The 11,955-nt window shown below is 40.3% G+C and overlaps 1 protein-coding gene across 2 annotated transcripts; it reads right to left on the bottom strand.

Annotated features, from left to right (window-relative positions):
• Positions 1-5,827: 5,827 nt before the first annotated feature.
• Positions 5,828-8,996, bottom strand: LOC131893470 (uncharacterized). 2 transcript variants are annotated; one of them, XM_059243506.1, is made up of 4 exons: positions 8,847-8,996; positions 6,500-8,334; positions 6,241-6,438; positions 5,828-6,161 (listed from the first exon to the last, which is right to left on the bottom strand). In XM_059243506.1, exons 2-4 carry the CDS (start codon positions 8,310-8,312, stop codon positions 5,989-5,991), a joined length of 2,184 nt encoding a protein of 727 aa, XP_059099489.1. In that variant the 5' UTR covers positions 8,313-8,334; positions 8,847-8,996; the 3' UTR covers positions 5,828-5,988. The 2 variants fall into 2 exon arrangements, with proteins under 2 accessions (XP_059099489.1, XP_059099488.1); XM_059243505.1 differs by lacking the exon at positions 8,847-8,996 and adding an exon at positions 8,725-8,762.
• Between the last annotated feature and the right edge of the window lie 2,959 nt (positions 8,997-11,955).

Here is an 11,955-nt window from a genome sequence, read left to right as displayed (position 1 = left end):
AAAAAAAAACTGAAGATCTTGTCAAGTTCTTGTCAAGATCAAGATATTTAATATTCATAGCTTGAATCAAAGCTCTATGTGTTTTTGTAAAGGGTCTTTAGTCTATACTTCCTTTTTCTGCAATTCAATTTCGATGTCCTTAGTGCTAAGGCCTACGAGTCTGAAGCAATATTCTAAAATTTGTTTTCGTAAAAACAGCAGTTACCGAAAAAAGTAACGCGTTGCCATTACCGTTACCTTTGCAGAAAAAAAGGACTAAAAGTGCAAAAAAAACGTTTTATACGATTTTTTTAACGTTTAAGAACCATGACGTGAAACAAATAACCAAATTACGAGCTTTCAATCGCTCGAGGATTAAGAATAGTTTGGTTTTAACCTCCTACTAGACATTTTGACACGTATTCTTCTTCTTTCTTCTCATTGTTTGAAAAAAGTTAATAAAATGCAAGTATTCCACTGGTGGAATGAGAGGGAAAATTAAGATTACATTTTGAGGCTAACTTATGAGGTTCCGTTAAGCAATTAACAATGTCATACGTCACAAAAATCGTATTTCTCTCACGGTTTGTTTCTCTCAAATGAACAGTAAACCGAAACATTGCACTTGCCTCGGCAAATTAGCCTAACTGACCCAATCATCGGTAATGCCGGTGGCCTCTTAAAAATTATTGCCAATTAAGGCAAGTTTTGCTCGAATTTTCCTTTGTAAACTTTCCTTTCAATCGGAAGAGCCCTTGAAATGAGACTGCGTAAGGTTCCCTGTGAAATCAATCACCAATTTTTGGCTTCAAGTTGAAGCTGTGGACCTTGTGAAGTTAGCAAACTCTCAGTTATGTTTCATTCCGGGCTAGCCTAGATAGAGTTTACAGACTTTGTTAACAATTTCTCTTCTTACAGCTAGGTTGGCCTTGATTCAGAAGAGACGATTCGGCGGTTCCAGTATCTTCTTTGCTTATTGTTACGTCCCTAAGGACACACCCCTAATCCAATAAACACGGAGGGTTGAATCTTCACGTCCGTTCTATTCAAGATCAAGATTAGGAGAGAGAAAGGCAGAGACATAGAGAGAGAGCAATAGAGAAAGACAGAGCAGGACAGCTGCATATGCGCATGTGCATGCAATACAAGTACACACCACTTATGTTCATTAATTGTTGAATGGATCAATTGATGAAGCATCGTTAGCATCTGAAAGAGATACAAAAGGTTGAAACTTAGACGGATGCAATATTTTGGTTCAGGAAACAATGACACGATTCAAGGATTGGTGGTAATTTTACGTAACTGCTTCGTTATGTATTTCAAATATGTGCTATATAAATAACTACACCCTGAAGATTAAGACTTTTGTCATGTCCTAATGAGGTCGATCTTCTCCTGAAGCCTGGATCGGAAAAACTTGAAAATCTTCAGTTTCAAGTTTTGCTTGTCAAAAAATACCTTCTGTTCTGGCTATTTGAAGTTAGATTCAGAAATTGAAAGCCAAAATAAAATCTGTTGGCAAAAATTTTATGGTTCTATTAAACATCGGAAATGTACGAATTGTGCTTCAAAAGGGAGACAAACCATGGGATAAAAGGCATAGCGCAACAGCACTAGATAAATGTTCTTTTGTTTGTTTCTGCTCTAACCGCCACAGCCAATGCAATCCCCAATACTATCAAAATTAAAGGCAGTATGTCAACCATTGTTTACCTTTTGATCTTAATATAATATTTGACCTCCCCACTAGTTCAAAATGTCCTCAAAATTTCCATCACAAAGGTTTTTTTCAAAATTACTGTATTCGATGTGTTGAGGCAAAGAACTACAAAATAATAATACATTAAACTGTTACTCATGGTTTTGTTGATTTTAAAATCCAAAGTGTCTTGGTGTACGTTTTTGTTGACAACCGATGAGTAGGGCAGGCCAAAAATTGCAGTATACAAAACCTTGTGAATCCCAGATTTTTCAATAAAACTAACAACATTTTTGAAATCGTCAAACTACTTCAGCAAGACGAAGTAAAAAAGTATTTTTATGATTACAAGATCAATTTGAGATAATTTCAGACAATTTTGGGAAAAACATTTTACATAGAAATGTTCTTGCTTGTTTTTTCTCGCTAAAAAAAAAAACACAAAGAAGGTTGCAGATATGATGCCGACTGCCCACATAAATTTTTAATCTTTATGATTTGCTGAAGTTAAACTCAAGATTTCTCTTCGGGATACTCACGAGGCCAGAGTCCCCCTATTTACATATTGCTTCATATGCAATACAAAAGTAGCCCTTTGAGTCCTCATGAGATTAATAGTGACTTTATTTTGCCTATTTATCTCTAACTTTCAATGCAAATTCGGGTGATTTTGACGTAATTTGACAAGGGCAAATATTTTTGCCAAAAAAACTACTGACGTATTATCACCATCGACAAGTTTTGTTTCAAATGTCTCACCTGAATTAAATCCATGATCTTCGTTTCCAAAAATCGTGCTCCTTTTTCATGACCATGAGTTTCGGAAAAGCCCTGAAACAGGCATCATTTTATCTCGTTCTTTTTTAAGGCAATTACAATTTACGGGATGAAACTTGTCCTTTAGAACCGCCACAAATAAGTCAGTAAAAACATTTCCATTGACTTGCAACGAGTGAACGATTCGTCCTCAGATTGGAAACTAGTGTCTTATTGTTCAACAACTTGGAGTTTCGTTCGCATTGATTGAGGATACGTGTACATGGACACATGAGATGGATGATAGAACCTGAACACGAATGTTTGAAGTTCGGCGAAGGTAACACCCAAACCAATTGAACAGAGGTTATCGTGTAACTGGAGAAGTTTGATAATAGGAGCCTCTTGCTTGACAAAGGTTCGAATTAATTCCATTGCAATGAAGATGGGTATCTTCCTTGAAGATTGTTTCTCAGGGTCGTAGCCACGGTTGAATTGATTCAAAGGCCAAATCAATCCATTTTCTTCAATGCAAAAAAAAGTCCGAGTAGAGGCGGAGAAACTCGAGGGTACTTGTCACATTTCTAAGTTTCTCTTTCAATTTTTGTTGGAATTGACTACTTCCTGGAGACCTTCAATTATGGCTGCTGCCGAGGGATGGATATACAGGGTCTTGGTTAAATCAATCATCACTTTGAGATCGTGAGGCATTTTCGTGTAACTTGTACGAGCGATATCACGCAGCCACGCACAACGATGTAAGTCTTCCGGTGGAACGTCAAGTACTTAATCAAGCCCTGATGGCTGTTAATCCCATGACAACCTAAGCCAGGCGTTCTAGTGAACACCCAAGGGATCATGAACATATTTTTTAGTTCAGGGCCATCACCTTGTGTGTGAACGGAGTTCTCCACGGTGAAGGCAGAAGTCTTCATCAGATTCAGAAGCGCAATGTCCAATGATGGAATGGCTGCCATCTTTCTTTCCAGACACTTGAAAAAATGGATGAATGGAGGATATGTGCACTGAAATGGATCCAATTATCGAGTTTCGTACCTTTCAGCCAATACCTTCAATCTTCAGTGTAATATTGAGGCCAAAAGGTTCTATTATTCTGTCTCATGTGGTCTAGTTCTATTTCCATACCAGTTACTTCGTTACTGCTAGTGCTTCCACATGGCTAGGTGGAAAAAGCGCAAGCCAAGTACAACATTTACAAAATTGCGATTTAATCAAAATTTCACCGTCTTAAAGTTTACATAACATCAAAGTGGGGGATTATGTCTCCTGTCAGACCTGTGCCTTTCAAGGTCTTACTTTTGAACGAGTTGTTTTCGATCTTTTTAGAGACAAACAGGCAAAATTCAAGACTCTTTCTGGTCCTTCTTCAAATTGCAAGATCTCACAAGAATACGTGCCATCTTCATGTTGTAATGATTGCAAGTTCAAATGATTTTGTGCATTAATGCATTAAAAAATGTATTTTTAGAACAAAAAAATTACCCAAGGAGTGATGTTTGCGCAATTGAATTCTTAAGAATACCGGACAAATTTCAATTAGTTCTTGGATGTCCACGTCCAGCGGATCTGCATGAGCAACAACTCACTTTTAATGATGTTGTTTACAATATTCCATTAGGGGAACTTTTAAAATTTTGTAGCGATTCTTTGCGGTTTGGGGCTAATTTTACAATTTGACCATTAATAGAGCTTTTCAGCGCATTGAGGAGAGACGTCTGCCCAGGTTAGTTGCTGAAGAGGTTGCGTTTACTTCGGCGAGAGGATTCCTAGGAAATAGTGTTGTGGTTCTTGAGCTCCGTACTTATCTTAATCTTATCCGTATCTTAAAATACATTTTGACGAATAACTAAAGTACGGCCGAACAGCCATCAGGATCTCAGAGCGTAATCAAGGACTCTGGCGATTTTTAAACTTTATTCTTTTCACGAAAAATCAAATCTATTGCTATTATATTGCTATTATATTAGTATATTATGAATTAGATAGTCTCAAGATATTTCAAGGTCGATATGAATTGGTAATATTTAAAAAAAAAAATGAATTGGTGATTCAAATTTGAGTGGGACTTGATAACACCAGATCCACCAGCCTGTTCCTTTCAAGGGATTATGCTATCTATGGAATGGACGATAAACACCACAATCTATGAATATGGACGGTTTTGGAAATAAGTGACTCGCTCCATTGTAACGGGTTTTGATTTCAAAGATTTACAAATCACAACTCAGAAGTTAATTTTTTTTTTCAAAACTAGTTTCAAGTTGTCATTTTGCGTGTTTTTAAACATTGCTGAATCTTTGAATTTAATATTTGTTATCTTTACAATTTTTTCGAGCGCCCTTATCATTATCAATGATTAATTAACCAACGTTTCTAAAAGACCAATTTTTTTAGTACACTCTGATGGGAATTGATGATCCCAAAAGTTTTGATGCACCTTCAAGTAAACAGTATAAGACTCTTTGCTTAATTCTGATTTGAATGTCATGACTGGTGGGAAATATGCTTTTTCAGAATTTGAAATACTTTCCAGAACTGTTGGGGATATATTTTTTGTGTCACTAAGTTTTAGTTAAATTTGTTCAGCATGCAATAGTTTGGTCACGCACGGCATCTTGGAGCTTATGATTTAATTCCCGTTGTTTGTCCCCGCCTTGACAAACAGAGGGCGCTACATCCCACCATGAAAAGGACTTTTCGGACTTTGAAGCAAAAACTCTCTGATGATTTCCCACAAAATTTGGGAGGTCACTGAGGTACTTTTTAATACAGAAGAGGTATCGGAACAAGTTTGACATTTATGACAACGTGGAAGCCAAGGAATAGTGTGATCAAGAAAGTGTTGCTAATGTTTGATATGAACCTATCATGTCATTTCTAAAATAACCCTTTCCTAAAATACTTGCTCATTTTGAATGTTTCAGACACACTAAAGCAACCGTCCGAAATCCAAAGTTCGAGTTTGTCCCCAACTCTTTGAGACTTTTAGAGATAGTCTTGAACTCTCTCAAACTCTTGTAACAACAGAAAACCTATTCACGTAGTGGTTGGGGTCAATTCATGGGAGAAGAAACAGAAGAGGGTAAAAATCGGGTTTGTTGTGTTTTTTTACTACAGCTGAATCGGTAACCAGTGGACAGTACACCTCCAGCCGATAGAAAGCGGCGCCTCTACAATTAGAAACCATACCCTATCGGCAATTCAGCTGTCTCCCATTCTCGCTGAAAACGACTTCGCCTGGCTATTCTCTATCGCACTCTCTAGGCCTTGCTTCCTCAATGGTCAATTCTAAACCAAGTGAAGGTATCATGCCAAGAGTTCAAAAGCAAATTTAAATATGCCTCCTGGTGGGCATTCGAGAAACAACCATTTAAAAATATTTGCACTTTAATCCACTCTACTGTGAGCATGAACATAACTTTTGAATGTGAAGCATAAGCTGAAGCATTTAACACAGAACAGACCCAACCTCCAAAGTCATAATACTGCATCACAACTGTTCTGAACATGAAACGTGTCAAGCAGCAAAATCAATCAATCGATGGGCACTTGGATGAGCCCACGCCCCTTTTGAGTCGTTTCTTGTCTTGTTTCCAGCCGTTTTTTGGTCGAGGCTTCGGTTTTCTTTTAGGCGAAGTAACTAACCCATGGCTAGTGGATGCATCAAAATCCGATATGTTGGCTCCATCATCTTTGGGGCAGTCTAAAACGAAAAATGGATCAGTCAGCGTACAATTACAATCGAGCCTTTGTCCTTTGATATAACTGCTTGTTTAAATTACTTTTGCTTTTGGACATTGATGTCAATATCTTGGATTTATCAATGTCAGGTTGAAGTCTTCGAACTAGGGAATTGGCCTCTTCGATTTCAGCCGTTCCTTCAGAATTCGGCTTCAATCGGGTCTGAGGTTTCTTTGCAAGTCCAATTCCATCTTCGGTCACAATGATACTCTTGAGATGTGTATAAGCCTCATTCCCATCTGAAAATAGCAAACCAGGTAAAGGAAAACGTCAATTCATTTTCTTCACCTCCAAACTTACTGAAGATTTCATCTAAATACGCTTTTGTGAAAATCAGGTTCCCATTCAAATCCGTCACGGAATTATTGTCGTTCTCAACTAAGTTCTTCAGATGGGATACCAATTCGCCAACAGATTGAGGATCCATTTTGGCGCGATCCATATCTTGAGGCTCAATTTTGGGAAGGTCCATATCTTGAGGCTCAATATTGGGAAGGTCCATTTCTTGAGGCTCAATTTTGGGAAGGTCCATTTCTTGAGGCCCAATTTTGGAAAGGTCCATTTCTTGAGGCTCAATTTTGGGAAGGTCCATATCTTGAGGCTCAATTTTGGGAGGGTCCGTATCTTGAGGCTCAATTTTGGGAAGGTCCATTTCTTGAGGCTCAAATTTGGGAAGGTCCATTTCTTGAGGCTCAATTCTTGGGAGGTCGATGTCTTGAGGTTCAATTTTCGGTTTATCGATATCTTGAGGATTAATGGTTTCGGGAATGACTTCCACTGAATCGGGAGCTTCCATACCATTTTCACTCATGCAAACAAAGTTTTTATCACATTTATAGATTTCTGAATGGTGGGCAATAATGCTTTTGAGCTTCATTTTAGTGATCAAAATTCTTTTGGAGGCAAGCTGGATCACGACATCTTCTAACAGGATCGGGCAAATGCCTTCCGTTATAAGATGGAGCTGGTTCAAGATGAAATCCGCCATAAGTTCGCCTGATTCTTTTGAGGTGGGCAAATAGATTTCTCCCTTGTACGTAAAATATCCGGCAAGACTTTTGACAACCAAGTCCGTCAGGATTGTCCGCGAAATGTCGACTCCCGTGGATACTAAGGTCTTACGAAGCTCAGTCAAGGACATCGGGCATTGTTTCTTTAAGATTTCTTGTACTGATTTCATATACGGTTGGTGGTTTTGTAATACAAAACCACCCTGTATAATGTGGTCGGGGAAATGGCCCTCGATGATTGACCTGATTGCACAATTGGCCATGGAAATTCCTTTTTGATTCAACTCCTCGCGAATCTTGCTCAAAGTGACTGGCCATTGTGCCATGGTGTCCCAGATAATTTTAAGAATGTCACTTTCTGATATTTTCGGACGAGGTTTTGTCAAACTTGGTTGAGACTCTGGGCAAATCAATATGTAGGATGAATGGTAAAATTTGAATACAAACTTCTGAAGGGCGGAGAAACGAACACCAAAACTGATCTCATGGAGGTAGTTGTATAATTGGACGATGTCGATGGGAGTGCCAATTTCTTTGGTGTAACTTCGGATCAATTCAATGACGATGAGAGAGTTCACTCTTTTAGCTTCTTGTGTTCGATAGTTGTACTTGTAAAGAGTGATAATCCTCGGCCTTATTTCTCCACTTTTGTCGGTGGCAAAGAAGTTTGAATGAACCTCAAGAAACTCTTGGGTGCTAGTCTGGTTCCTTAATCTCAGGCTTAGATTGAACACTTTATCCTTGTCAATGATCTCCTGGAGACTTTCAATTGTTATTTCTTGTCTTTGCTTGTGCAAAATTTTGGTTATCTCCACCACCACTTTCAATTCATTGGGCATTTGTCTCTCGAGCTGACGGGTTGAAATGCAACCCGCACTGAAGATGTACGTTTTCCGATTGGATACCAAGTATCTAAAAAAAGCTTCATTGCTTCTAACCCCATGATCAGTAATCCCAGGAGCGTTAGAGAACACCCAAGGGAGTTTGAGCATGATTTTCATGGCAGGTCCATATGATCTTACGAGAGCAGAGTTCTCTTCGGTGATGGAACAAGTGCGTAGGAAACCCGCGAGTAAATTATCCAAGGATGGAATGGTTTTCATTGTATCCGCGAAAATGAAAGAGCTGGAGGGGTAAAAAAAGATCGGTTTTAATAAGTGTTAAGAAAATAGGGAAAGGCATACTTAAAGATGAATTAGGGGCTTTAAGATATCTCTAAACAAAAGGTTGATCAGGTATAGTTTAGCAAAGCAAGATCAAAATCCAGTTTCACAATCCCTTCATCTTAATCGTAGAATCGCCAGAGAGGTGTAGAAAAAAGATTTAGAGATCAGGGGCGCTCTTTGAAACAAAAAAAGCTTGGGCACATCTACACAATAGTTCTTTGAGTGCTCTGAAATTTAGGAGCTTCTTAATCTTGCTCAGCCCCATCCCATTCTGGTCTCAAATGAAGGACGCATCCTGAAAGTGAGAGGGAACGAAAGTATTCAGGCCTTTTGACACAGTTTCAATCACCAAATCACCAAAATGGTGAACATCTAGTTAGTTCACCACCCGCCCACGAGTTCAACAAAAAATAGCGAGAAAAGCAGATAACTAGAAAATCCGTTAAAACACCATTATCTTGAAGAACTCACTCAAATCAATACGGTATTTGACCAATGGACTGAAAATCAAGTTCGATTAGATGTTCCCGAAGGTTCGGACCATGGTGACCAAATCATTTTAGCGAGATAACGCTTAGGACAAGCGGAAGTGCCTTTTAGAGAGCTAAAAAAGGTTAAATTGGAGGTCAAAAAAGAGCAAAAGAGAGAGTTGTATTCAAAAAGTTTAAAGAAAAAACTATTTGCCTATTCATTCTTGTTCTGTCTTGAAAGAGTTGCCACAATCCAAAAGGAGTAAACTGTACTGATGTGAAGCAAGCACCGAGAGGCAGGGTGGGCATTTCATTTTTGTCCACTTTTGTCCACCCCTGTCCAAAAGTGTCCAAAAGTGTCCAAAAATAAGGGTGGACAAAAGTGGACAAAAGTGGACAAAAGTGTCCAAAAGTGTCCAAAAATACGAACCTAAAAAACTACAAATATAAAGGATATTCTGTATGAAACCTATCCTCTACTTCAAAAATTGCTCATTGATGGTTCCAAGAGCAAGATAAGTCTTTAAAACCTTTGCCATATACCTCTAACATACCCAAAAAAGGTATTTGAAAGACAGGTTCTTAACTCTCTTTTTCTTATGTTAGATTAGAAAGCAAGCAGGGAACAAAGTCTCCCTCTAGTAGAATGCACCTGTTGCAAAGGATTAAAAAACTGAAATAGCTAAACATTATATTCTGGTTATCTGGCTTCATTTATTCAACATTATTAACTTTTTGCAAAAATGTTTTACTTAAAGTCATCAGTCATTTGGGATTTCTTCTTAAAAAGTACTAATATTAAAAATTGAATTTCTTACGAATTGCTAAAATCTAATAATGACATATTTTCCTATACTTATGCTTTTTCTTCCATAAGTAAGTTAATTGAGACATTGTTAGGCATATTTTTTAACTTTTAAAAGATGCGCTTGATGTCAGGAAATGAGATTCCCAATGTTTCTTAAAGAAACCTATATCTTAGTTTTTAGATGTATTATAAAAGTGTAATTCATGCACTCCTTATAAATATGTTATGTATATTACAAATATGAGAAGTATTATTGGATATTTGATATTCAGCTCCTAAGCTTTTTTAAAATTATTTTTTTTTATCTTTGTTAAAATTACCCAGCCACCAAATGCCCTGATTATAGTGTGGCTTTGACTTATTAACATTCAAAATATATTAAAGATATTTGTTTTGACTTTATAAAGCTGTATTGTATCAAGATAACGAATTTCGTTAAGTGTATATCTTGGAAATTAAAAACGTTAGTGAAAAGGCTAGTTGTTACTTCATATTTATGTGTTTGAAGAAAGCTTAGATTTTATTGATTACTGATTCTATTTGCTGGTTCACATCTAGATTTGGTAAAGAAATAACATGATTTAGGGTTTAAAAAGTGTTTGCTTGTCAATCCCCTTTTTGCACAATTGTACGTAATTTTGGACACATTCTGCCCACTTTTGTCCACTTTTGTCCACTTTTGTCCACTTTTGTCCACTTTTGTCCACTTTTGTCCACTTTTGTCCACTTTTGGACACTTTTTGTCCACTTGGTGTCCAAAAGTCACGCTAATTCTCAAAATTGCCCACCCTGCCGAGAGGGCCAGTAGTCCAATGCTTAGCTTGCCCAATTAGAAACTTGCCCCAACTTGGAGCAAGAAAAGTCATATTTTGGCACTCTAAATCAAGTCAGAACAACGGTCACTTATATCGTGTAATTCAAAACGTTTCTTCTCCATCCATTCAGGAACGCACAGCTAGGCTTTTTTGGGAAAAACAGGCGGGAATTTCAAACTGCCTTTAAGGACCGAGAACAGCCTAACGATGATGACGCTACAGTGCTCCCCCAGTGAACAAGTCAGTGGTACACTGAGGAGTGAACGATGCCGAAGTCACAAAATGATTAAAACGAGCTGGTCTTCGCACATTGCGGCCCGAGCGGGACACGACTGGGACGGGAGCGCCCAAAGGTGGGAAAATATCTGGAGCACGAATTTGAGGTTGATTCTGAGGCTTCTGACGAACAGGAACCCCTTGAGCTCCTCCACGAGTGTCCCCCACCGCGCAATCATGGGGGCGAGGGAGACAAGGGCGCCCACGAGGGCGGGGCAGCGCCACGTTGGCTGGAGACACGCCATAGGCAATTTTAAGCCGATCCACTGTGACCGTGCTGGGGCGGCCACCCAAGTCCAAGACAAAATACTTGGAATGGCGCTCAAGCACCGGAACGGGCCATCATACGGATGTTGAAGGGGCCACGATGGGTGTCATGCCGAACGTAAACGTACTCGGCCGCGGCGAGATCGGTGGGCACGTGGACCGGAGGCTCTCCGTGGAACAAAACGGGGGGTGGCACAACGAAATGGAGTTTGTCCCGGAGGTTGGAGATAAGGGGCAACTCAGACGCTGAGAGCGTCTCCGCGGTGACGGGGCCAGGCATTCGCCATGGAGACGAAGGGGAGCGCCGTACACCATCTCTGCAGCGCTAAGGCCGCCACCCTCACGCCAGGCCGCACGCAGGCCAAGCAGAGCCAGAGGGAGGGCGTCCATCCAAGCAGGATCATCCCCCATCGTGCCTTGAGCGAGGCCTTGAGTGAGCGGTGCCAGCCCCTCAACAAGGCCATTACACTGTGGATGATATGCCGTTGTGCGTCGCAACTCCATGCCCAGCAAGGAGCCTAGCTCAGCCCAGAGCTGGCTCATGAACTGAGCGCCACGATCGGATGTGACGTCGTCGGGAACACCGAAGCGGGAAATCCATCCCCGGACAAGGGCGCGGGCGCAGGCGGCGGCAGTGACGTTGGAGAGCGGTATAGCGTCGCCCCACCTTGTGGCGCGGTCGACCACGGTGAAGAGGTACGAGTAGCCCTCGGAGACGGGTAGGGGGCCAACCAGGTCAACGTGGATTGAACCGAAACGGCGATCTGGGGGAAGACGGCGAGTGAGAGGGGCACGGGTGGTGTGTCGCAACCTTAGATCGTTGGCAGGGGATGCAGGACTGGCACCACACCTCCGAACATCGGCCTTGACCCCAGGCCAGACAAACTTGAGCGCCACATCGCGGGCGCACGGTTTTGGGGCCGTAGTGGCTGAGGGAGTGGACG

The sequence above is a fragment of the Tigriopus californicus genome, chromosome 2 (genome assembly GCF_007210705.1).
Source record: "Tigriopus californicus strain San Diego chromosome 2, Tcal_SD_v2.1, whole genome shotgun sequence".
In the NCBI taxonomy this organism is placed as follows: Eukaryota; Metazoa; Arthropoda; class Copepoda; order Harpacticoida; family Harpacticidae; genus Tigriopus; species Tigriopus californicus.
The sequence above is the reverse complement of the archived record's forward strand: the minus strand, read 5'-3'. Positions and strand labels throughout refer to the sequence as shown.

Coding starts and splice junctions, on each gene's coding strand:
- LOC131893470 (XM_059243505.1), bottom strand. CDS start 8,747: ATGTTCACCATTTTGGTGATTTG. Junction 6,439..6,499: donor GTATTTAGATGAAATCTTCA/GTAAGTTTGGAG, acceptor TGCTATTTTCAG/ATGGGAATGAGGCTTATACA. Junction 6,162..6,240: donor ATCAATGTCCAAAAGCAAAA/GTAATTTAAACA, acceptor TTTTCGTTTTAG/ACTGCCCCAAAGATGATGGA.